This window comes from Carassius carassius, chromosome 26, assembly GCF_963082965.1.
Source record: "Carassius carassius chromosome 26, fCarCar2.1, whole genome shotgun sequence".
Taxonomy (NCBI): domain Eukaryota; kingdom Metazoa; phylum Chordata; class Actinopteri; order Cypriniformes; family Cyprinidae; genus Carassius; species Carassius carassius.
Window position 1 is genome coordinate 31,590,710 of NC_081780.1, and position 27,761 is coordinate 31,618,470.

The 27,761-nt window shown below is 41.5% G+C and overlaps 1 protein-coding gene across 1 annotated transcript; it reads left to right on the forward strand.

The window, feature by feature from the left end:
• Window positions 1-17,773: 17,773 nt before the first annotated feature.
• Window positions 17,774-19,546, forward strand: LOC132106014 (putative protein FAM47C). Its single transcript, XM_059511597.1, has one exon. It carries the CDS (start codon window positions 17,774-17,776, stop codon window positions 19,544-19,546), a length of 1,773 nt encoding a protein of 590 aa, XP_059367580.1.
• Window positions 19,547-27,761: the final 8,215 nt, after the last annotated feature.

A 27,761-nucleotide genomic window follows, 5' to 3' on the forward strand; every position in this document is an offset into this window, starting at 1 on the left:
GGCATGCTATTCCATCCGGTTTGCTTTAGTTGGACCATCATTTATTTTTCAACAGGACCATGACCCCAAACACACCTCCAGGCTGTGTAAGAGCTATTTGACCAAGAAGGAGAGTGATAGGGTGCTGCGCCAGATGACCTGGCCTCCACAGTCACCGGACCTGAACCCAATCCAGATGGTTTAGGGGTGAGCTGGACCGCAGACAGAAGGCAAAAGGGCCAACAAGTGCTAAGCATCTCTCGGGGAACTCCTTCAAGACTGTTGGAAGACCATTTCAGGTGACTACCTCTTGAAGCTCATCAAGAGAACGCCAAGAGTGTGCAAAGCAGTAATCAAAGCAAAAGGTGGCTACTTTGAAGAACCTACAATATGACATATTTTCAGTTGTTTCACACTTTTTTGTTATGTATATAATTCCACATATAATTCCACATGTGTTAATTCATAGTTTTGATGCCTTCTGTGTGACTCTACAATTTTCATAGTCATGAAAATAAAGAAAACTCTTTGAATGAGAAGGTGTGTCCAAACTTTTGGTCTGTACTGTATATATATATATATATATATACACACGCACACAGTGGGTGAAATAAGTATTGAATACACCTCATAATTTTTCTCAGTAAATAATGAACAGTGTTTTATTTTCGTTTTTCTTCTACCGTTATCAGCACTGGCACAAGGACACAATCGTTTCTGAAGGTGCTGTTGACAGATTTTTACCCGATGTGGATCACAGCTGTAACAGATTGACCCAGGGATAATAACTCCACCTGTAGGAGACACTAGCTGTGATCCAGTCTGCAGATCTCCTGCTGTTACACACATCTGGTGAACATTTCAATCAACAGCACCTTTAGAAATAGATTTACTGAGAAACATGGTGACACCTTCAATACTTCTTTTACCCGCTCTGTGTGTGTGTCTCTGTGTGTGTGTGTCTCTGTGTGTGTGTGTGTCTGTGTGTGTGATCAGTGAGTGTGTGTGTGTCTGTGTGTGTGATCAGTGAGTGTGTGTGTGTGTGTGAGTGTGTGTGTGTGTGAGTGTGTGTGTGTGTGTGTGTGAGTGAGTGTGTCTGTGTGTGTGTGTGTGTGTGTGTGAGTGAGTGTGTCTGTGTGTGTGTGTGTGTGAGTGTGTGTGTGTGTGTGTGAGTGAGTCTGTGTGTGTGTGATCAGTGAGTGTGTGTGTGTGTGATCAGTGAGTGTGTGTGTGTGTGTGTGTGTGTGTGAGTGTGTGTGTGAGTGAGTGTGTGTGTGTGTGTGTGTGTGTGTGTGTGTGTGAGTGAGTGTGTCTGTGTGTGTGTGATCAGTGAGTGTGTGTGTGTGTGTGAGTGTGTGTGTGTGTGTGTGTGTGCGTGGTTAGTAATAGCTGCGAGAATAAAAACTACAGGTGTTATGAGCACCATGGCTCAGTGAGGTGCATGTTTAAGGGTTTCCCCAATACATGATACATTTCCTTTTCGGAGATTTTTGGAAACTGTCTGGCACAAGCACCTAGAAAACAAGGCACCATAATAAATATGGAACTGTGCATTGTAAAGGACAACATTCTGTTAAATCTGATGATTCTCATTGATCAAAATGCTAATTCATCCACATGAAATGGTGATTAAATTGTTTTTAATAAGTAAAAAAAAACAGACATGGTTTATAATTTGCTCTTTAAAACAGTTGCATGAACAAGTAAGAGAGAGAGCAGCTTTGCTTTTAGTTTTTCTGTTACAGTATGGTGGAGGGACGTCCCCATGAAGGCCATTAGTACAGCCTATGCAAATAAGTGTAATTATTATTATTATAGGCAAAGAAAAACTTACATTATTAACTGGTATTTTTTTCTACTCAAAGTACAAAACAGAATGTTAAAATATAGAATTTCTTAAATGAATTGATTGATTTGCCCTGATTACAAAGCCAGTGTTAGTGTTTCAATTCAACAAATGATCTTAAAGCAGAAAGTCTTTAAAGTGCTTGTTCTGCTCCCTCTGCATGTGTCATGGGTAGTGTCTGATGGTGACACTCATTTCAGCGTTAGGGTTATTTTCTGCTTCCCAAACTTCAGACATTACTCTATATTTTCACTTAGACTTATGCGTACAGAGGTCTGAACTACACAACACTTAAACATGACTGCGTAGCTCCAAACTAAGACTTTTGAAGACCTGCACAAATTAAATGAATCCTATACGAGCAGGGTATGGTAATGTCTACGGTAACATATGAAACTGTAGAATCACTGTAAAACATGAATAAAGCAGTTTACCCAGTAACAGAAGTACACAAATCAGTGCAACACATGACTCTGAAACTTATGTTTATTACATTAAGTTATTGCCTTCTGAAGTATGTCTTTCTGTCCCCAAATGTAAGACCTCTTGCAATCATTATTTTTTGTGGCCTTAAATGTGATACATCCTAATGTTAGAGTTTTTAAGGACCCATGGAAACCATGTAAGTACATTTATTTCATGGATGGAGTGAAAACAGTGTAAGAGTCTACAAGCATATGCACTGTTCCACTGAATGATGAATGACTTTTAACAATGTTGAACACAACGCATGAAAGAAACTGTTCAAAAACACAGGATTAACAACAACCTTGAAATGAAATGTTAGCCTATAGATGAACACTATAAATAAATTAATAAATACTAATAGCTCTGTTCTGTGTAAATGCACTTAGATAATCCTGTGAATGCACTCAAAGAATACAGAATCAAACTGTTAATCAAAAGCAATCTTTCTGAATTGTTAGTCAATTGAATCAATCCCAGCCAAAGATTCACAGCCCTACCTGGCGGCCATCTTTAAACAGAGCAGACAGCAGAAGTGTTTAGTTAAGCTGCTTCATTCACTGAATGAGATAAAACATCTTAAGAGATGGACAAGAAGATTAACAGCAGATACCATGGAAGGGTTATCCTCAGCGGTTAGCTGCAGGGACGGCACGTCTTCTTCAGGTCATGGCCAGTGTCTACTCACAAACACTGAAAACATGGGATAATCTTACAGTTCCAGAGGGGTGAGGACTGCAGGAAGCCACAGCAACATATACAACAAGCCAGGACAAAATATACCACAATAACTTAACTGGTCAAAACCATTTTAAAACTGGGATTCTCATCAGAAATCTGGGGCCAGCCGCATAAACACAGCCACTGTGTTAAGATGCGTCTTAAGAAAGTGTTTGACCAACTAGCATGTAGACAATTTGACTTTTTGTGACTCTCTTTGTAACAGACTTCAACAAATCAAATGAGATGACTAGTTTTTAGGACTATTCTAAGCAGTTTATTCAACAGTCACAACACAATAAATCTGTCACTTACTCCTCTGAGGCTTGGGGAGACTTCAGGATGTGGACACGATCTTCCTTTGTTTCAGTGCCATCTCATATTCTCCTGTTAATTAAATATAAGACAGCGTGTGAATATAATTTTGAGCTAAAGGCAAAGAAATACAAATAAAGTGAACAAAATGTTGATTTCAGGTTTTTTCCTTAAGCCCTCATCTATTGATCTACGATTGTCTTGATAAGAGCAACACCAGTCTGATTGGTTAGTACTGTTAGTTTGGTTGAGAGTGAAAGGAGTGAGGAGCTGAACAGTAGATCACTGCAGGACAGATGGACGCACCGGTGCGCTCGCTTACTATTAAAATACGCCCATATATATAAATAATACAGATTTTTGGTCATACAAATAAGAATCTTCCGAATCTGTAAAGAGATTACATGTATTTGTGTGCACTCACAATAAGAACAAATCATTGCACTTTTGTAACATAATGAAAGCAGTCAGGATGCGCTTTCTGCCGTCTCTGTGAACTTGAGCACCAAACTCCAAAACTCTGCGTATACGTGCCTCACGTATATCTATAGAGTGAAGTTTCTACTTTTAAGTGGACCAGTTCAAATGGAAAACAAATATTCCCAGATTGTGCAATCCGTATGAAACATGCACACGGGTGCATCACTGCTGCGGAGATGACGAGTCAGTGTCGTCGACTTCATCTCTTAACCCCAAAACAAAAAAAGCACTAGTTTATCAAATGATTCAAATGTTAAAGCAGCCTCCTTACCATTTTTCCCTGACACATTCATAATCATTCTGCTTTGGCAAGCTTTATGCATCTGCTTGAGCACGTATTAGGCTATGTAAGCGGTTAAAGGCTCATATTTATGTATAGTTAAACTTATAAGGTTTATTAATAAACGTGCGATTAGTCGACTAATACTTCAAATGAACAACTAATAGTCAAAAACTTTACTTTAAAAACTTTAAACATAACATACAGTATATGCATTTGTGCATCGATGTCTGTAATGTGTCCTGCAGGTGTGAAACTTTAATGCTGGGTACACACCAAAATATTTTTTTACATCTTATAAAGTTTTCAAAATGTGATAGCCCACAAACATGAAGATAAAAGATCCTAGATTGAACCGTTTTGCTCCTATAGTGTGTGGTGTGCCATGATGTGACAAACACAGCACACCACACACAAACAGAGTCTCGACTGTGAACAAAGGAAATCTCACAAAATCTCGCGAGACTTCAGAATGAGCACAGCGGACGATATGCAGGAAGAAACTGCAACGATAGTGTTTGGAGTGATTTTATACACGACATGTTGTATAAAGATTCGTGCTGAAGTCCGAGGGAGTGAAGGAATTTGTAATATCTACACTAATTTGAGAGGAATCGAATTCCAGGAATACATTATTTATTTCTGTTGGTTTATTGGTCAAGGTTTTATGGCTCTACTAGCTTGAATGCTCCTAAGTTGATAAGCTGACAAGTGATTGGGTTTGTCACCTAATTCAAATCATTCTGTTTTATCTTTAATAAAAGGGTCAGATAAGAGCAGTAGTATTATATTCATATTTGAGCTTCATAATACTCGCCCAAAGTTGAATTGGCTGATGTGAGTGTGAAGTGATCCTCTAGCACTGGGAGTTCTGTCTCTATTTCTGAAAGCCTTTTGCCCCTCTGCCTTTCCCTCTCTGCTTGAAAAGCTATAACCTGACCTCTAATGACAGCTTTAAGAGCTTCCCATAATGTTGAATCAGACACGTACCCCTTATTATTCAGAGTGAGAAATTCAGCAATATGGCTGGAAAACGTTTCTTTAAAACGGTCCTCATTTAACAGAGTGGGATTAAATTAAATAAACATTCCCAATACAGAGATAAGCTGGCATACTTTTAACCCAATAAACTCGCTTTTCGAACCCCAGTGAATATCAAAAATAAAATATAATTTAAATGTGGGACAGCTGTACGAAACACAAAGAGGAGGGGGAAAGATAAAGCAAAAAAGGAAAGAAAACAAAAATCTAAATCACCTAACTGTTCTTCAAAACAACACAGCTCTGTCTCCACTCACAATGGTCAGGGAAAAACTTTGCTTATAAATGAATGAATTAATATTCTGTGTGCACATAAGCAAACATATAAACATATGGACATCTTCGAACATTACTGACCTGATCATTTTTAAGTTCTTAGTGACAAAATATAAGGATGGCCCAACTGATCCGTCAAGATATATCTAAATATATAAAACTAACCACGCAGAAGGTTAGCTTCGCCCAAATGCGAAGGTAACAGGCCAGATACAAACTGTGTGGGGTTGCCCTTCTCGACGTTCTCGGAGACCTGCGATCTGGATATTTTGTCTGCGGGATCTGGCCTCTAAATCCGTTACTTTAGACTTCAGAGATGTATTCTCCTGTGATCAATTGGAACAAAGCTGCTCCAAATGAGAGATACGGCGCTCATAATCAGAGCTAGCCTCCTCCAGGTCAACGATACGAGATGTGTTGGATGCTAGTGTTGACTTCCCAACAGGGAAGCCTCCAAGTCATTAATCTGGCGTTCATACAACAGTCCATCTTTCTAATGGCCGAAAGAATAGCCCTAGGCGAAGGCTCGTCTTCACCCTCCAAAGGTTGAGAAACATCGGTGTCTGTGGTCACATTAATGGAGTTAATTTGACCGCAAGTGTTTGCATCGGCTACATTAAACATGTTGAATATTTACGATTCGCGATCGGGGCGGCTCCGACATTATTCCGATCAGGCTCGGACACTCTTAACACACCTCACACCAAGAGAATATCTGAGAAGACAATCTGTAGAACCATCAAGATAATCTGGACATAGAGAAGGGGGGAAATCAAACCAAAATCAGCCGATTATCTTTTGGTGTGTACCCAGCATTAGTAACTTATCTAAGATGTAGGCTACTCAATGTTGTTCTGTCGTATCTGATTTCACTGAGATAACATGACACTGAGTTGTTAAAGAAAAGCAACTAGCTCCTACTCAGTCCCAGCTCATGACCAGCGTGTAAACCAACTCAGGAACAGCTTAAACCAGCTCAAACCACGCTGCCATGCTTCAAAACATACCTAACCAGGATCTCAACAGGGTAGAGATATTACTGCGTGAACAAATGAATCCGGTTTAGAGCCGGTTCAATGAGCCGAACTGTCCTTTAGAACAGGTTTGCCAAAATTAATCAGATTGGTCTTTTCAGCGTGACCCAATGCATGCAAAAAACAACAGCTGCAAAACAATACATCAAATTTGCGGTACATTAAGCACGTGGCTTCAGTGTGTCGTAATTTTAATGTGTGGCTTGAGAAGCCGGTACTGATAAACTACACCATCTGCCAAAAATATGTACTTTTAATACAGATGCTCATCTGAAAAAGCAAATGTGCTGGTCCCTAAATGTTCTTTCCCAGTGAAGTGTCCTTCTTATCATCTGCACTCTGATCTTCATGGGGTTCTCCGAAAATGTTCAATCACTACAAACTCTTAAGGGTTAACTGTGATTCGTAGGTAAACCACCCCACCTTCTTGAGCCTGAGAACTTACCTGGCTATAAACCAAAACTGAATCAATTGAATCTCAACTGGAATCAACACTTGTTTATGATGAAATGAGTCATCTTTTCTGTTACCCATAAACAACTGTTCATTAATGTTATTTGACAGATTATAACATTTCATGAAAACATTGAATTCATTTCAATGTTCTCTGTATCGATTTGAACTCTTTCAAAGATTAAAAAACAAACCTTTCTTCAGCAGAATCACAGATGCAAAACTGTGGCGCAGCCTTATGACATCACATTGCTCCACCAAAATAAAAGGCCTGTTCACATGCTAAAAATTACAGAAATTCACACACAGAAACCCCATTTAAATGATAAGATAAAGGATTGTTTCAAAGGATAAATCACAGATCATTACTAAAGCTTCTGGCTCTAATTGTAAGCAAATGTGAAGTGATCGTAATTGTGAGAGAGCAGCCGTGATATTTTCAATCATGAATAAAATCAAGTGTCTTGATCTGCACATTACATTTTAATAATAATAATAATAATAATAATGTTAAATATTAAGTTTATGGTTGCAGAGACATCTACTGTGTGATTGATTAAATCAAACGATATTAAGATATACCCATCTGATCTATCTTAGTTTCTCCACAGAAAACAAGGGGAATTAATAAAATCAAGCTTGAACTTTCTGTTAAAGTGCATTATTTTAAAGAATGGTGACTGATAAGGATCGTGTTGATGGTGGTTTAAAGGTCCCGTTCCTTGTGATCCCATGTTTTAAACTTTAGTTAGTGTGTAATGTTGTTGATAGAGTATAAATCATATCTGTAAAATTCTTAAGCTCAAAATTCAATGCCAAGCGAGATATTTTATTTAACGCCTACATCGAATGACCCGTTTGGACTACATCCCTCTAGTTCCTGCAGTAATGACGTCACTAAAACAGTTTTTTGACTAAGCTCCGCCCACAGGAATACACAAAAAGGGGCGTGGTCTTGTTGCGCTCCGACGGAGAAGAGGAAGAGCTGCGTTTGTGTTTGTCTCCATGTCGTTGAAACGCTGTTATTTTCATCTCGGAGTCCAATCATCTTTGTTTGGGCTTCCCAGGGACGCTGTACTTGGAGATTAATGGTTACAATTTATGTTTAACTCGTTCCCGAAAATTATAATCCACATGTAAAACTATGTGCAGCACATTTTGCTGAGGACAGCTTCCTCAATCTCAATCAGTTTAATGCCGGATTCGCACAAAGATTATTCCTGAAAGATGGAGCAGTTCCCTCTTTGTCTGGAGAAGGCGTTGTTTATGGACCACAACCAGGGCCGGCGCGTGCCTATAGGCAAACTAGGCAGCCGTCTAGAGCGGCAAGAGAGAGAGAGAGGAATTCCCTATTACGAAGAGCAAAGCTTCCCAACATTACAGACTGACATCTTACACTTTCAGTCCAGAGGAAACATCCTCATCTGCGGAGACTTAAACGCCAGAACAGGGCGAGAAATTGATTATGTAGATATTGTAGATAATGACCACATCCCCAATGACACCACGTTTCATCCCTCATCTAATATCACACCGAGAAACAGCTATGATACTTCAGTGAACATTAGTGGAAAACAAATGTTGAAACTCTGTAAAGGTTTAGGATTATACATCATTAACGGCAGAACTTGTGGAGATACATTAGGTAGATTCACTTACTGCTCCAGATTAGGAGCCAGTGTGGTTGATTATTCAATAACAGATATTGATCAAAGTTTTATCAATGCCTTCACAGTCAGACCTCAGCTCCCGATGTCCGATCACTGCCAAACTGTGCTTTATCTGAAAGCCCCTTGTCAAATAACCAAAACTGCTCCACCTGAAGCTGAAAAACTGTTTCCTCTGAAACAGAAACTCAAGTGGAATCAATCCAACTCAGAACAATTCAAAGAAAATATGAACAATCCGACTATATTAAAAATGCTAGATGACTTTATGTCCACTGATTTCACCTTAGATATTAATGGAATAAATTTAGCAACAAAAAACTTAAATAACATATTCGTAACATTGATAACTCTATCTAATATTAAACAGCAAACCAAACATAGAACCAATGGACAGAGAAAGAGAAAGGATGTCTGGTTTGATGATGAATGTGCCGGTCTCAGAAAAGAACTCAGGAGACTTTCCAATAAAAAGCACAAAGATCCGTCCAGCCAGACATTACGGCTTTCTTACTAAGACTGTCTGCAAAAGTACAAAACACTGCTGTGGAAAAAAAGAGAAAAATATTTTCAAACTAAAATTGAAGAAATTGACGATTCAATAGATCAAAACACTTTCTGGAACCTATATAAAAAACTCCAAAAACCCAAATTAGAGATTTCACTCCAGAATGGCACAATTTGGAAATCTTACTTTGAAAATCTGTATCAAAAAATTGAACCGACCGACCTCAACCAACCTCAGAGTAAAATAAAGAAAACACTAGAAGACATGGAAAAAACTATTAAGAATTATCAAAATCCATTAGATAAATCAATAACAATATCTGAAATATTAGAACATATTAAAAATCTTAAATTAAAGAAAGCATGTGGACAAGATCACATTAATAATGAAATGCTTAAACTCAGCAGTCCCAGCATGATTCAAACAATAGGCAAATGATTTAATCTGGTGTTCTGGTCCGGACACTTCCCTGAGATCTGGTCTGAGGGACTCATCACCCCCATATTTAAGAGCGGCGATCGATTCGACCCCAATAACTACCGCGGGATAAGTGTGGGCAGTGTGTTGGGGAAACTGTTCTGCAGTATCATACACACACGCATCGTCTCACACATCTCAGCACACAACATCTTAAATAAAGCACAGATTGGCTTTCTACCAAAACATCGCACATCCGACCACATCTACTCTCTCCACACTCTAATCAACAAGAACATCAACCACAAACAAAGGAAAATATTTGCATGTTTTGTAGACTTTAAAAAAGCATTTGATTCAATTTGGCATGATGGTCTACTGTACAAAATCCTACAAATTGGCATTGGGGGAAAAACGTTTGACATTATTAAATCTCTGTACACCAACAGCAAAAGTGCGGTGAAGATGGGTAACCGCAGAACCGCGTTCTTCCAGCAGGGCCGTGGAGTGAGGCAGGGCTGCAGTCTGAGCCCAACTCTATTCAACATCTACATCAATGACCTGGCGTCAGCGCTGGAGAGCTCTACTGCGCCCGGCCTCACTCTACAGGGGTCAGAGGTCAGATGACCTGGTCCTGCTGTCCCGCACACCTGAGGGCCTTCAGCAGAGCCTGTCACGACTGGGCCCTGACCGTCAATCTGGACAAAACCAGAGTCATGGTGTTCCAGAAGAAAGCCAGATCTCAGGGACACAAACACCAGTTCCTGTATAAAGGCCAGGTCCTGCAGCACAGCTCTAGCTACAGCTATCTGGGCATCGACATCAGCGCTTCGGGACGCTTCGGTCTGGCTGTCAAAACACTCGCTGAAAAGGCTCGGAGGGCTTTCTATGCTATAAAGTCACGATGTGGACACTTAAAATTACCCATTAAAACCTGGATAAAATTATATAATTCAATAATAAAACCAATTCTTTTATATGGATGTGAAATTTGGGGACCAGTACTAAATTTTAAAAATTGGGATAAAACATCAGTAGAAAAATTACAATTGGAAATTGGCAAAAATATTCTGGGGGTTGACAGAAACACGTCCACTGCGGCCTGCAGGGCTGAGCTGGGCCTGTACCCGCTGAACATGGAGATCCAGAAGAGATGTGTTCAGTTCTGGCATCACCTCCATCAGTCTGACCAGGTCCGGCCCGTGGCATAGGCGGTATAGGCAAATGCTAAGGGCGCCACTCATCCATAGGGGCGCCAGAATGAGTGAACGAGTGAATTTTTTTTTTTTTTACATATTTTTTTTATAATAGGCTACTTTTTAAAAACCATTAATTGGAAATACTACCAAATAAAGCAAAAAAAAAACAAAAAAAAAAGTCCGGCTCTTCAATCTTCCCCTATCCATCGAGTGCTTGAAGTGCGTCAGAAACAGAGCGCGCACGATCAGTTGTTGGTAATTTGTTGTGTAGCGTGCCCGACGCCGCATCCAATGTAGATAGCACTGCTTTTGTTAACACACAGCTCGTAGAAACGGGCCTGGCAGCTCGCGCCAGTTCTAGACACCGTGAAAGTTTCCTGATTGTGACGGAAGGCCGAATTTACATGACACATTATAAATGAGCATAGTCTGCGATAGATACAGTGCCAAAAAGAAGAGAAGAGGATAAAGACAGAGGTAAAGAGATGTAGTGAAAGAACAATTTATTGCATAGGAGTAAGATACTATAATTTCATGGCAGTTATTTTTACCTTAAACTTAATGTTAGCAGTTGTTCTGAGTTCCCAGACTGTGAATCATGTCAGTTTTAAGACGCATTTTTTATTATCACTTTTTTTATTAATGTTTTACTCTACAGTTGGGCAGTTTTGGGGGATACAGTACAGGCCAAAAGTTTGGAAACATTACTATTTTTAATGTTTTTGAAAGAAGTTTCTTCTGCTCATCAAGCCTGCATTTATTTGATCAAAAATACAAAAAAAATGTAATATTGTGATATTTTATTACAATTTAAAATAATTTGTTTTCAATTTATTATACTTTAAATTATCATTTATTTCTGTGATGCAAAGCTGAATTTTCAGCATCATTACTCCATTCTTCAGTGTCACATGTGACATCCGGTCTATCACATGATCCTTTAGAAATCATTCTAATATGATGATTTATTATGAGTGTGGGAAACAGTTCTGCTGTAATGTGTGTGTGTGTGTATATATATATATATATATATATATATATATATATATGTGTGTATGCTAAATCATGAACACAAAGACAGGGTGAAATGGGCTGTGATGCATGGGGCGCCAGGTAAAATCTTGCCTAGGGCAGCAAATTGGTCAGGGCCGGCCCTGAGTCTGACCCAGAGTCAGTGCAATATAAAGCCCTCCTCGCCAATGAAAGCTCAGCAGAACCTCATCCTCTGAACTCACTCGCTCTTCAACTCGTCCATCAACCCCAAACCTTTTATTAACCATATCCACAAACATCTAAAAGTCACTCATGATCAGTGTTTGGAATAACGGCGTTTAAAAGAACGGCGTTAGGTAACGACGTTATTTTTTCAGTAACGGGGAAATCTAACTAATTACTTTTCCCGTCGTTACAATGCTGCTAACGTTACTGAACGTTAAATGTGGTGCGTTACTATGCATTGATTTAATATGCAATCCGAACGCACCCCTGGCTCACACAGCGAGTGAGCAGGAGGGTTAATAACGAGATAAGCGATTATGATTGGCTAAGGCAGAGTAATGTGTTTCATGGTAGCCAATCAGAGCCAGTGTTTTTACACACACGTGCCAGCGGCACCAAACACACACAGTCACACACACGCAACATTTTCAAGGTGGAGATATAAGCACTACTTCAAATTCATTGTAGTCAAAGGCAAGAACGTGCATGTAATGTGTACATGTAATGTGTGACACACGCATCTACAAAGCTAGTGGCCAAAAACACTTTTCTTACAAAGAGTGCAGGATAAAACTCTTGCTGTCTGTTGACGTGCAATAAATCTCGAAAGTTATGTACGAACACCTGTCTGTTCTACTTATTTCAACTGACTTGTGAAAACTGCTAAAAATATATATATATAATTGACATATAGCAACTTTTTTTTTTTTTACTTTTTTTTTTTTACAGTAACGCAAATAGTTACTTTCCCTGGTAATGAGTTACTTTTATTATAGAGTAATCAGTTACTAACTCAGTTACTTTTTGGAACAAGTAGTGAGTAACTATAACTAATTACTTTTTTAAAGTAACGTTCCCAACACTGCTCATGATCAAGCACTAAAAGCACATTTTGCCCTCCAGAGTCAGCTAATTCTCTAGAGAGACCGACTGGATTTATCTATTTATTTATATTTACTATGCTACATATGACATGATCTGTACATATATGTTTTGTTTGTTTGTTTTATTACTTATATATAATATGTTGATGCTTTGGCAACATTGTGTTTCACAGTCATGCTAATAAAGCTCATTTGAATTGGAATTTTGAATTTGAGAGAGAGAGAGAGAGAGAGAGAGAGAGAGAGAGAGCGAGAGAGAGAGAGAGAGAGAAGGCGAGAGAGAGAGAGAGAGAGAGAGAGAGAGCGAGAGAGAGCGAGAGAGAGAGAGAGAAGGCGAGAGAGAGAGAGAGAGAGAGCGAGAGAGAGAGAGAGAGAGAGAGAGAGAGCGAGAGAGAGAGAGAGAGAGAGAGAGAGAGAGAGCGAGAGAGAGAGAGAGAGAGAAGGCGAGAGAGAGAGAGAGAGAGAGAGAGAGAGAGAGAGAGAGAGAGCGAGAGAGAGAGAGAGAAGGCGAGAGAGAGAGAATTTTTTTAACAAAACTTTTATTACAAATACATCTCACAGTACAATTAAATTACACTCTGCATAAATATTAAGAGCAACCTCAACTCACAATAAATGTGTAAAAAACAAATCACCTTCAGATACAGAACACAAAGCCTCGTTGCAACACCAAATACCTTCAAAGGTTATGAGATCATCCATTTGCTTGTAATAAGCAAAATCAATCAATATTCTTGCTTTCATCATGTTTGAAAACATTGCTACTACATTCGGTCCCAAATTTTGCTCAACTTTCTTTTTTCTACTTATATAAATAGCCAATTTTGCTTGGCCTAAAACACAATTTAACAACTGACATTCAAATCTGTTTTTCAATACATATTTAAAGCCCAAAATAAATAACACAGTAGAAAAAGTTTCATTACACCTCTGAAAAATGACTCCTAAAAGCAAAAATAAAGGCTCTAATCTTACACATTTTACAAAAGCATGAAAGATGGTTTCTCTCTCAGTGCAAAAAGGACATTGAGCATCAACCTGAGGATTTAAAACAGAAATAAAAGCATTCACGGCGACAGCGCCATGAAGAATTCTCCACTGTAAGTCACCTGTCTTTTTGTCAACGGTGGTTTATAAAGTGCTCTCCACTCAGGTTTTCTATCTACATTCAATTTAAAATGCGCTATGGAATATCAACTTTCTTACTTAACAGACTTTTGTTAAAAATAACAACACAATACTTATACAAACTTCTCCCAGAACAAGAAAAGAAATCTACACACAGGGATTGAACAGTTTTTAAAAACACTCCAGAAACCTCTTCTAGATTCGGTGAAAGAAACAGACAAGGAAAAGAGTCTTCAGGATCTGGTTCACAGCGACCATCACCATACTCAGCCAACAAAAGTCTTTCTGTTGTATTAAGGAGCATCTGCCACTTCACCAATAGTTGTGCAACTAGACGGGTTGATCGAATCCCCAGATGTTGAGCCGTTGCTTCATCATTCATGAAATCCATTCCTGATACTTCCAGTAACTGTCCCAAAGTGATGATTGTACTGTCAGTGAGTGTCTTGTTAAGCCCTGGGTACAGTCCACTGTCAGACTAATCCAGACGTGCTTCGCGGATTAAAGGCTCTTCTAACAGCCAATGAAGTGACTCTGAATCCTCTGTTTTTTTAAAAACAAAAAGACTCCACACCTTAAAGAGGTTCCTATAAAAAACTGGTAATCCAGAAGTGTTCAATTTCAGTGGGTCGAGTAAAAAAAGAGTTTTATCTAGTCCCAGATTCTCAAGTTTACATAAAATCACATATGCAACAGCACACCATCTACATTCAGCTGAACCAAGAAGTTTTTGAATGAATTGCAACCAAAAAGTTGCTACTCTACTTTGAAGATGAATTAAGCCCTGTCCACCCTCCTCCTTAGGCAAGAATAAAACATTCTGTGGGATCCAATGCAATCTATCCCAGAAGAAGTCTACTAAAATTGCCTGGATTTTTACTAACCGATGCGATGGAGGATCAATACATGCAACCCTATGCCATATTGAAGAAGCAACTAAATTATTTATAATTAATATACGCCCTCTATATGACATTTTTGGAATTAACCATCTCCATTTATCCAGGCGGCCTTTCACTCTTTCAATGACTCCTTCCCAATTCTTTTGCACTGTTACCTCATCACCAATATACACTCAGTATTTAAAACCTGATTTTCCCCAAACTAACCCTTTAGGGAGATCTGGTTTCCCACCTGCCCACTCACCTAAAAGTAAGGTTTCACTTTTACTCCAGTTTACACTGGCAGAAGATAACCCTTTAAAAGCTTTAGGTAAACATGACAAAACTTGGATGTCACTTTGCCTACTAATCATAATTATGACATCGTCAGCATAAGCTGACAATGTAAGATTCTTTACACAGTTTGGCAAACATAAACCATAAAGTTTGACCCGTATTTGCTGTAAAAGTGGCTCTATTGCCAAAGAGTAGAGCATACCAGACAATGAACACCCCTGCCTGACACCTCTATGAACTTTAAAAGGAGCACATAAACCACTGTTCACTTTCAGAATACTCTCAACGCCACTGTAAAGAACTTTAATACAATTTATAAAATTTTGACAAAACCCAAAAGCATCTAAAACTCTCCACAAATAGCGATGTTCAACACGGTCAAATGCTTTCTCCTGGTCTAATGAGATTAACCCACAGTCTAGATTCACCATCCTGGAGACCTCTAAAATATCCCAAATCAAAGAAACATTGTCAAATATTGACCTACCAGGAACACAGTAGGTCTGGTCAGGATGGATGACACCATCCATCGCTCATGCTAGCCTGTTAGCCAAGGTTTTCGAGAGCAGTTTGTAATCGCTACAGAGTAGCGAAACGGGCTGCCAGCACTTTATGTCCGTAAGGTCTGCTTTCTTGGGCAGGAGGGTAAGCACTGCTCTACGGCAGCTCAAGCTTTCATTCAATACCTCCAGAAGGTCTTCTCTCAGTTCTGACCAGAAGGACTTATAAAAGTCTACTGGCAGGCCGTCAATACCCGGCGCCTTTCCAGACTCCATTCCTTGTAGAGTCTTGTACATTTCGCCCATGCTCAAAGCACCAGAGATCTCAGCATTGACTTCCTCAGACATCTGGGGTGAGTCATTGAAAAAAATCGCTGTCACTCCTGTAGTCGCCCTAAGTTTTATACAGGTTTTCATAGAACACAACTGCTCTCTTGCGAATGTCTGCAAAGTCTGTCAATAAATCTCCAGACTCAGAGCGCAGAGCATGGATGACTCTGCTCTGACCGTTCTTCTTCTCCAGGTTAAAAAAGAACTTGGATGGAGCATCCATTTGGTCCACACTCTGGAACCTTGACCTGACCAGAGCCCCCTGTGTTTTGATGTTCAATAAATCAGCCAACTGTGTCCTTTTCTTTGACAATGAATCTAAATACCTCCGGCCATCAGTCGACTCCGCTAACTCTAGAAGTTTTAAAATGTCAGTCTCCAAGGTTTTCATAATCAAACTTGTCTCTCTAGTGACGTTTTGAGTATATTGCAAACAAAATTGTTTTATTTGGGCTTTCCCAAAATCCCGCCACTGTCGTAGAGACTTAAAAGAACCCTTTGTGGTTCTGAACTCATCCCAAAACAGTTTAAACATGTTCTTAAAGTACCTGTTACTTAACAAAGTAGCATTAAGCTGCCAGTATGCACTTCTTGGTTTAACGGAGTTTAAAAACACAGAACACAGCACCATACTGTGATCAGAAAAACTCACTGGGGTAATTAAACATTTCTTTACAATATTACAGTGATGCTTAAAAACATAAAACCGATCCAATCTTGCCAGCGAAATCACACTGTCACGAACATGAGTCCAAGTATACTGTTTTTGTGCCCCATTAAACTGTCTCCAAACATCACATAGCTCATGGGTTTTGACAAACTGGATCAAACGATTAAGAGACGGCAAGTGAGGTTCAATATGGTTTCTGTCCAAGTTTGACTGTGTACAGTTTAAGTCACCACCCACGAATAAATATTCTTCTACACAGCATTTTTGTAAGACTGAACACAAAGTATTTAAAAATAGCATTCTTTCTATTGGTGCAGTTGGAATATACATGCAAATAAAAACTAAAATAAAATTCTCAAAAATAGCTCTTACTTTTAAGAGCCTGCCCTTGACTACTTCATCAACCTGATAAGAAGTTGGATTGAAAGTCTTAGAAAAAAGAATAGCCACCCCTCCGCTAACAGAGGTGTTGTGGCTCAACACAGAGACCCCGTCCCACTCCTCAGCCCAGTCAGATGCATTCCTTAAGTCACTATGCGTTTCTTGCAACATAAGAACATCTATTCTTTTTTGTTTAACTACTTCAAACATAGCTGTTCTTTTTCTCATTTCTCTTACTCCATTTGTGTTTAAAGTCGCAATACTCACTTCACTCATGCTTGGAGAAATGAAAGAGACTAAGACACAAATTAGCACTCCATAAACACACACCACATTACTAGCCAGGCTGCTATACTTTCTCACTACCATCATTGGCATTGTCAGAAGTGAGTTTTCTCACAATCTTTTTTAGTCGATATAACTCCTTGTTTGTAAACAAACTCTCCGACATAAAAAACCTGGTTTTATCAACGAACTGCTTCGTGTCAGAAAAATAATCAGCTACACAGACCCCTCTCTTGTTTTTAGTAGCTTTTAAAAACAGTTTAATTTCTTCCACTTCACAACCTCGACTAGAGGAGTCACTCTGAGAGAGACTGACGCTAGAATCAGAAGATTCACTGTCACTTTCACCACAACAAGCATCCACGTCAGCTTTCTTAGCTCTAACCGTCTGAAACTCGTCAGATGTTTTCCTTTTCGACGGAATTTTGAAATCAATCTGCTCTGCCTCCATTTCAATGCCATCACAAAACGAATCGAGCAGTAAAACATTAGGTAAATTAACACTTGTTTGCGTATTCGATGTTTCAACATCACCCGGTCTATTTTCCTCAACCACATTTTCATGTTCATTTACCTGGATCGCCACACTCTCGGCCGCGGGCGGATTCACTGCAGCTCTGTCCTCCACCGCACCTGTCCCCGCCGCACCCGTCTCTGTTGCACCTGTCCCCGCCGCACCCCTCTCTGTCGCACCTGTTCCCGCCGCACCCCTCTCTGTCGCACCTGTTCCCGCCGCACCCGTCTCTGTTTCACCTGTCCCCGCTGCACCCGTCTCTGTCGCACCTGTTCCCGCCGCACCCGTCTCTGTCGCACCTGTCCCCGCCGCTCCTGTCTCTGTCGCACCTGTTTCCGCCGCACCCCTCTCTGTCGCACCTGTTCCCGCCGCACCCGTCTATGTTTCACCTGTCCCCGCTGCACCCGTCTCTGTCGCACCTGTTCCCGCCGCACCCGTCTCTGTCGCACCTGTCCCCGCCGCTCCTGTCTCTGTCGCACCTGTTCCCGCCGCACCCCTCTCTGTCGCACCTGTTCCCGCCGCACCCGTCTGTTTCACCTGTCCCCGCTGCACCCGTCTCTGTCGCACCTGTTCCCGCCGCACCCGTCTCTGTCGCACCTGTTCCCACCGCACCCGTCTCTGTCGCACCTGTCCCCGCCGCACCCGTCTCTGTCGCACCTGTTCCCGCCGCACCCGTCTCTGTCGCACCTGTCCCCGCCGCACCCGTCTCTGTCGCACCTGTCCCCGCCGCACCCGTCTCTGTCACACCTGTCCCCGCCGCACCCGTCTCTGTCACACCTGTTCCCGCCGCACCTGTCCCCGCCGCACCCGTCTCTGTCGCACCTGTTCCCGCCGCACCCGTCTCTGTCGCACCTGTCCCCGCCGCACCCGTCTCTGTCGCACCTGTCCCCGCCGCACCCGTCTCTGTCGCACCTGTTCCCGCTGCACCCGTCTCTGTCGCACCTGTCCCCGCTGCACCTGTCCCTGCCGCACCTGTCCCCGCAGCACCTGTCCCTGCCGCTCCAGTCTCTGTCGCACCTGTTCCCGTCGCACCCGTCTCTGTCGCACCTGTCCCCGCTGCACCTGTCCCCACCGCCCCCCCTCTGTTGCACCTGTTCCCGCTGCACCCGTCTCTGTCACACCTGTTCCCGCCGCACCTGTCTCTGTTGCACCTGTTCCCGCCGCACCTGTTTCTGTTGCACCTGTCCCCGCTGCTCCCGTCTCTGTCGCACCTGTTCCCGCCGCACCCGTCTCTGTCGCACCTGTTCCCGCTGCACCCGTCTCTGTCACACCTGTTCCCGCCGCACCTGTCTCTGTCGCACCTGTTCCCGCCGCACCTGTCTCTGTTGCACCTGTCCCCGCCGCTCCCGTCTCTGTCGCACCTGTTCCCGCCGCACCCGTCTCTGTCGCACCTGTTCCCGCCGCACCCGTCTCTGTCGCACCTGTTCCCGCCGCACCCGTCTCTGTCGCACCTGTTCCCGCCGCACCCGTCTCTGTCGCACCTGTTCCCACCGCACCTGTCTCTGTCACACCTGTTCCCGCCGCACCCGTCTCTGTCGCACCTGTTCCCGCCGCACCCGTCTCTGTCACACCTGTTCCCGCCGCACCTGTCTCTGTCGCACCTGTCTCTGTTGCACCTGTCCCCGCTGCACCTGTCCCCGCCGCTCCCGTCTCTGTCGCACCTGTTCCCGCCGCACCCGTCTCTGTCGCACCTGTTGCCGCTGCACCTGTCCCCACCGCACCCGTCTCTGTCGCCGGCCGAACAGCGTTTGACGGACCAGCCTCGACCGGCTCACTAACATTAATGTCATCAGCCGCTGCGCCGTTTTCCGTATTTTTCCCAGGACAGGAACGAAGCAAGTGGCCCGCTAATCCGCATTTAAAGCACTTCATCTTGTCCGTGGTAACATAAACGACATAATCAAACTCGTCCACTTTTATATGCAGAGAAAGATCTAAATCCTCGTCATCTTTTAGGATCATGTAAACGAATCTCCTAAATGAAACCACATGTTTCAAAAGAGGAGACCCACTACCAATCGGTATCATTTTAATAGGTGTGACCAATTTTCCATATCGGGATAAAATTCTCACCAAAGTTTCATCGCTAATGAAAGGCGGAACGTTCGACAACAAAACTTTTTTTGATGGCATAGGAAGTGGTAGAACATGAGTAAAAAGATTCTCAATCACTATACCATTCTCAACTAGGTCATTTGCCTTTTCAACAGAGCTAAGAAAGATGACAATGGCACTGTTCATTCTGGAGGCCGACATGATATGTTCATGCCCAACAACCTCTCCTGCAGCCAGGCAACAGTCTTCCACGCTCACCGCGGATGCCACTTTTACTCCATGGCGCCGCGTGAGTTTACTCAAACCTTGCATACGTGGGGCAGTCATGCTGCCCGCAAAAAAAAGCACTGTAGCACGTGGCCCAAACCAACAAATACACCACCACTTCTTAACACTAACCCATACAAGAAAGAAAGAAAAAAAGAAAGAAAAAAAGAATTCACTCACAAGCTCCAATTCACTCTCAAACGCTCCTCTCACACTCAGCAGAGAGAGAGAGAGAGAAGGCGAGAGAGAGAGAGAGAGAGAGAGAGAGAGAGAGAGAGAGAAGGCGAGAGAGAGAGAGAAGGCGAGAGAAAGAGAGAGAGAGAGAGTGTTCCATTTCAACAGCAGCAGCAGCATGAAAATGAGCTCCTGATTTTTTACTTTTTAATGTTGTTTTGAGACAAGACAGACGACTATTTTTTATAAAAATATATAAATTAAGACCTACTGCAACATATTAACTACAAAAAAAACATTGACTCAACCAAGAAAAATCTGCAGAAGACAACTAGCAGACAACCAACTGACAGAAGGCTTAAAGGTCCCACAACTGCCACGAGAGAGAGGAAAAGAGGAACTCCGAGTGAGTACACAAAATATCTACAATCAACCACCTTTGTTTTGGAGAAAGAATTGCCCAAAAACTGTGATTTAATTAAGCTAATTAAGCTACAATATAAGGGCTAACTCCAGTAGATATAAACATTCATAAAACAACAACAACAACCTGCAGCAACTGTCAGAATATTTAAAAAATGACAGAATCAATCCCTATAACATACCCATCTAAAGCTACCAATGAGATCCTGAAGAAGAAACATAAAGAGAAGCTCCTGAAGGACAGTCCAGAAACCCTGTACGCAGACCTGTACAGGAATGGAGAGGTCAGTAACCTCATATTCCACACAGAAGACCCTGAAGCCTGGCACTCAGCAATCAGACAGCATTACCCCACAGTCATCAGGAAGGGCATCAGTAACGGATGGAAACTACAGGTCAAGGAAGGGGAGGAGTCAGATTCAGATGTCATGATAACAGCCAACCTGTATAAAAAAGAAGTGACCCATACTCAGAATTTGTGCTCTGCATTTAACCCATCCGAAGTGCACACACACAGAGCAGTGAACACACACACACACACACTGTGAGCACACACCCAGAGCAGTGGTCATCATTTATGCTGCGGCGCCCGGGGAGCAGTTGGGGGTTCAGTGCCTTGCTCAAGGGCACCTAAGTCGTGGTATTGAGGGGACTGTAATGATTCAGGGCAAGCTGAAACAATTTGAAAAGGACTTCCTGCAAATTAAAGAAAAAGCTCAGCTGAACAAGATCAGCCCTAATACCAGACATGGGGACTTGTGACTTGGTGACTTGGACTCGAGTCGACTCGAGTCGCTATTTTAATGACTTGTGACTTGACTTGACAAAAAATAAAATACTTGAGACTTGACTCGGACTTGGAAGTTAAAGACTCGGGACTTGACTTGACTTGAGACACGATGACTTGAATGACTTGAGTGTTAATCACATTATGTTTTCAGTTTGAATATAAAATATATAAAAAAAAAAAAAAATTTCACATACCGGTGGCGCATACATGGTGGGATAGGCCACATCGTGCTCGGCTTGCAGACAAGACTCTCGAATCTTATATTTTGCAAGTGCAATACCTTGTAATAGAGGTAATGACTTACGGATGTACTCTGAGAGAGAGATTGTGTGTGTGTGTGTGAGAGAGAGAGAGAGAGAGAGAGAGACACACTCGTGCTTCACCTGATGAAGGAAACCCAAACTGAGTCTGACTCCAATCACAACCCTAACATTCAGAAACTAATTGACAAAAATCTGAAGTATAATTATGATGAAAAATGAAAAAAATGAATTTGAGCTCCAAACCAAACTCCAGTGTTATTCGGCCCTAAACAGAACCACAAAACTGGCAAATTACTTATCACTCAAGCAATTAAAAGAGAGACAAATCCTTTCAAAATATGGACTCAGTGATCATGGTTTGGAAATAGAGATTGGTAGACATAAAAGATCCTGGCAACCGAGAGAAGAGAGGCAAACACTGTGAGCTGAATCAAACAGAGGATGAGAAACACTTCCCAAATACAGCACTACAAGAGAAACATTCTTCTCACAGTTTGAAGCTTTGAATCCTTCATTCTTGTCTCTAAATGACTCGGAGAAACTACTCTATATACTTGGAGAGAATGAGACGGCAGTCACAATAGCTGCTAAATATTTATACACCATACACACCATACGAAAGGGATCATTTATTGTATTCAACTGTTTTATTTGATATTCTTAATTCTATATAATTACTATTATTAATATTAGAAATATTATCTGCTGCTGCTATTTTTATTGTATTGTATTTTATTGTAATCATATTTTATTCTGTATCTAAATGCTAAATTTGGCAATACTGTAACTCAAATGTCATGCCAATAAAGCAACTTGAACTTGAACTTGAGAGAGAGAGAGGGAGAGAGAGAGAGACAGAGAGAGAGAGAGAGAGAGGGAGAGAGAGAGAGAGAGAGGAGAAATGTAAGAAAGTTTAATGTTGTATGTAAACTGTGTTTGAGGGGAAGTCGTGGCCTAATGGTTAGAGAGTCGGACTCCCAATCGAAAGGTTGTGAGTTCGAGTCCCGGGCCGGCAGGAATTGTGGGTGGGGGGAGTGCATGTACAGTTCTCTCTCCACCTTCAATACCACGACTTAGGTGCCCTTGAGCAAGGCATCGAACCCCCAACTGCTCCCCGGGCGCCGCAGCATAAATGATGAACACTGCTCCGGGTGTGTGCTCACAGTGTGTGTGTGTGTTCACTGCTCTGTGTGTGTGTGTGTGTGTTCACTGCTCTGTGTGTGTGCACTTCGGATGGGTTAAATGCAGAGCACGAATTCTGAGTATGGGTCACCATACTTGGCAGAATGTCATGTCACGTCATGTCGTTTGAGAGAGAGAGAGAGAGAGAGAGAGAGGGGGGTGTTCAGAGAGGAGTCTGTTGGATGTTTAGCTGTTATTTGTTTTATGGACTCAATGTTGAAAATGTAAAACATTTCTGTTGGCAGAAGTGAAAAATAAATAATTTTATGAAGTTACAATTTTGTTTGATTCCATGATGTATTTTACTGAACATGAGTATTTACAATGCAAATCCAAATTATTTTAATTTACTGTTACTTATATCTTGTCTTTTAACTTTATTAAGATCAGATTCTGCAGGTAAAATTACAATAATAAGGTGACTTGACTTGGACTTGACTTGACTTGACTTACTACAGGACTTGACTTGACATAACTTGTGACTTGACTTGACTTGCCCAAGAAAAAAATACTTGGGACTTACTTGAGACTTGCACATGTGTGACTTGGTCCCATCTCTGCCTAATACACAAAAGTGTGCAGAAGAGCCCTCGACGTCCAGCCATCAGTCCAGAGACGAGCGTGAGGAGATCTCCCTTCTACACAGCATCATCAGTGACATGAAGGAGAAGTTCAGAGAGATGGAGCTGGAGCTGGTGCAGCTGAGAGAGGAGATGCATGGAGCAGTGAAGGAGACGGATCCAACACAGAAAGAAGCAGATTACAGGAAAGAAATAGAACTGCTTAAGAAAGAAACTCAAGAAATGATAAAACAGGGAGAGGAGTACAGCAATCAGCTGTCTGTAATGAGGGAAGAGATGAGAAAGCTGAGAGAGTCCCACACAATACAGCGGTCAGCTGTGGAGAAACAGCCGACACAGAGAGGAGACCAGCAGAGCTCCGAGGAGACTCGAGGCCCAGTGTGGAGCTCCTGTGTGAAGAGCAGCTGGGGTCCCCCAGCCACATCATCATCCACACCGGCACGAACGACCTCCGAGCTCAGCGAGAGAGAGTAGCTGCAGCTCTCATTAATGTGACTGAGAAGGCATCCTCTAACTTCCCCAACTCCAAAATCATCCTCTCCACCCTGCTACTGCGCTCGGACTTCCACCAGGACACCATCAGGCATATGGTTCGTACGTACACCTGGTTCAGCACCCCACACTGAATCTCAGCAGCCTGTACGACCATGTCCACCTCCACAGAAAGGCAGTCCCCATCTTTGCCAAAACCCTGAAGGACATCGCACTCAACCGCAGCTCCAGCACACCGCAGCGACATCATGGACCCCCCACAGAGCTACTGCAGGGACACCACTTCACCTCTGACCGGAGGAAGCCCACGGCAGGTTCTGTGTTCCCCTCCTGGAAAGCAGCGCACGAACAGACCTGAAGCCCCCACACCTTCTCATCAGCAGGAGCAGCAGCCGGGCAGCCGGAGCTACGCTGAAGCAGCCAGCAGATCACTGACCCCCTGCAGCCCCAGCACAGCCCCCAGCCAGCCGACCTCATCGCCCTGCAGAGACCTCACCAACATCCAGCACATGCTGACTCTGCTGTGCTCACACCTCATGGGTTAGTGACTCACAAAAAAAAAAATCAAAAATAAATAAATCTGTATATGTGTATGTGTATATATATATATATATATATATATATATATATATAATTATATTGAGAATGAAAAAGAAAAGAATGAAAAGAAATGAAAATGTATGTACGAGTGTGTATGTGTGAAAATTTTAAATGAGACTCTTAGAAACCTATTTATTATTATTAAAGAAAAAAAGAAAAAAAAGTATGGATGTGTATGTATGTATATGAGTTTATTTTTATTTTATTTTTTTAATTTCAGATTTTAGAAACCTCATATTATTTATACTTCTTGAAGAAGAAGAAAAAAAACTATATAATATGAATATGATATTTGTATATTTTTCTTTACCTAATGTATACATTTATTTTCTTGGATCATAATATTTAAGATATTCTTATTGATTTGTCAATTCTATATACTGATGTCTGTCTTGTTTTGAAATAACAAATGTGATTATTTAATGAGCTCATATTCCCTGAAAGTCACATGTTGGAATATTCAAGGACTGAGGTCCTCTGTTTTTGGGATCAAGAGTCAGCATTCAGACTTTAAAAAAGAAATTGAGAATTCTGACATTATAATACTACAGGAAACGTGGAATGTTAAAGATTTGTCCACTGGCTGTCCGATTGGATTTAGGGAAATAGTTGTCCCATCGACGAAAATAAGAGGGGTGACTCAGGGCAGAGAGTCAGGGGGGATGCTGATATGGTACAGAGCACACCTCATAGACTCAATCACAGCTGTACAAGTCGGAAAATTTAACATTTGGTTAAAAATCCAAAAAGACATTGTCTCCACAGACCGTCCCATATTCTTGTGTGCTATATACCTTCCCCCAGCTGAGTCCCCCTATTACAGCGAAGAAACCTTCTCCATCCTGCAGGATGAGATCTGCCATTTCCAGACTAAAGGGAATGTGTTAATGTGTGGCGATCTAAATGCCAGAACTGGAAATCAACCAGACTTTGTCAACACACAAGGAGACAAATATATCACAAACACCAGCCACTCTCTGCCCTCATACCAACTAAGAAACAATTATGACAAATTAACAAACAAAAGTGGGAAAAGCCTTCTAGAGCTCTGTCGGTCACTGGGCCTGTATATCGTGAACGGTCGCACACGGGGAGACTCTTTCGGTTCTTATACCTTTAATTCTTTCTTGGGCAACAGTACTGTAGATTACTTCATCACAGACATTGACCGAGTGCATCTCAGAGCATTCACAGTCAGGCCTCAAACACCTCGGTCAGACCACTGTAACATTACACTCTATTTAAGACAAACTCATAGCAATGAATCACACAGACAGCCCTCTCATTTACTGAAGCTGCAACCACCCTACAAGTGGACAGATAACAGCACAGTAAATTATCACAATGCATTAGAAAGTCAAACAATCAAATTATTATTGGACAAATTCATAATGGACACATATCCTCAAAATAAAGTAGGCATAAATCTGGCACTAAAGGACATTACAGATATATTCCACCAATCAGCATCCATGTGCAATTTGAAAAAATCATTATAAAGAAAACCAAAAAAACACCAATGAGAAGTGGTTTGACGAAGAGTGTAAAAGAATTAGAATGACAGTACGAAATCTTTCAAATCAAAAACACAGAGATCCTGACAATGAAGAACTCCGCCATCAGTATCACGAAGCCCTTAGACTGTACAAACAAACTCTAAAAGCAAAAAAGCAAAGAGTCAATAAATACCAGTAACTTCTGGAACAACTGGAACACGCTCTATAGACCACAGAAAGAAGAATTGGCCATTCAAAACGGGAACATATGGAGGACACACTTTGAAAACCTGTACAAAACAACTGAAACAAATCCTGCTCGAAATGAATTAAAAACCAAATTAGAAATCCTGAAAGAAAAGATTAAAGACAATCAGAACCCCCTGGACTCTCCAATCACAGTAAATGAGCTTACAGATAGACTACATGTGCTAAAACCCAACAAGGCATGTGGCATCGACGGAATATTAAACGAAATGATCAAATACACCAACGACCAATTCAAAACCGCAATAATCAAATTATTCAACCTTGTTTTGAGAGTAGGATATTTCCCCGACACCTGGAACCAAGGCCTAATTACACCAGTCTTTAAACAAGGAGACAAATATGAGCCAAACAATTACAGAGGCATATGTGTCAATAGCAACCTGGGGAAAATATTCTGTTCCATTATTAATATAAGATTGCAAAACTTTCTCAAAACCCACAAAATCCTGGACAAAAGTCAAATTGGATTTCTGCCCAAACACAGAACATCGGAGCACATCTACACCCTCCACACTATCATTGATCGACATGTATACCAAAGTAAATCCAAAATCTTCGCTTGCTTTATTGACTTTGAGAAGGCTTTCGACTCTATCTGGCATGAAGGACTCTTTCTAACCCTACTGGAGAATGGGATTGGAGGGAAAACATTTGATTTGATAAGCTCCATGTATAAAAACAATACATGTGCTGTAAAAATAGGAAATAAACGAACAGAATTGTTCTCCCAACATCGAGGAGTCAGACAAGGTTGCCCATTGAGCCCCACTCTATTTAACATTTATATCAACGAATTAGCCAAAGCCTTAAATAATTCCCCTGCCCCCGGCCCAACCCTGACGCAATCAGAAGTCAAATGTCTCCTCTTCGCAGATGATTTAGTGATTCTGTCAAAAACAGAAGAGGGACTACAGCAGCTCCTCGACGTCGTAGACACATTCAGTCAAACATGGGCTCTCAAAATCAACCTCGCAAAAACTAAAATAATGATTTTTCAAAACAGATCCAGGTGTAGGGAAAATAAATACATCTTTCGAGCAGGAAAAGTCCTCCAACACACCCATGAATACACCTATCTGGGATTAAAACTGAGTTCAACAGGGAACTTTAATCTGGCTGTGAATGAACTGAAGGCAAAAGCACTGAGAGTCTTCTACATGATTAAAAACACAATTCGACATGAAATTCCGATTCAAACCTGGCTAAAAATCCTAAAATCAATAATTGAACCAATTGCTCTGTATGGCAGCGAGATATGGGGACCTCTAAAAACCCAAGATTTCTCAAAATGGGAAAAAGAGGAAATCGAAACTCTGCATACACAAATTTGTAAAAATATCCTAAAAGTAAACAGATCAACACCAAACAACTCGTGCAGAGCTGAATTAGGGCGGTACCCA

Excerpts from the sequence above, each read along its gene's own strand:
- LOC132106014 (XM_059511597.1), top strand. The coding sequence starts at position 17,774 with ATGTTTCAACATCACCCGGTCTATTTTCCTCAACCACATTTTCATGTT.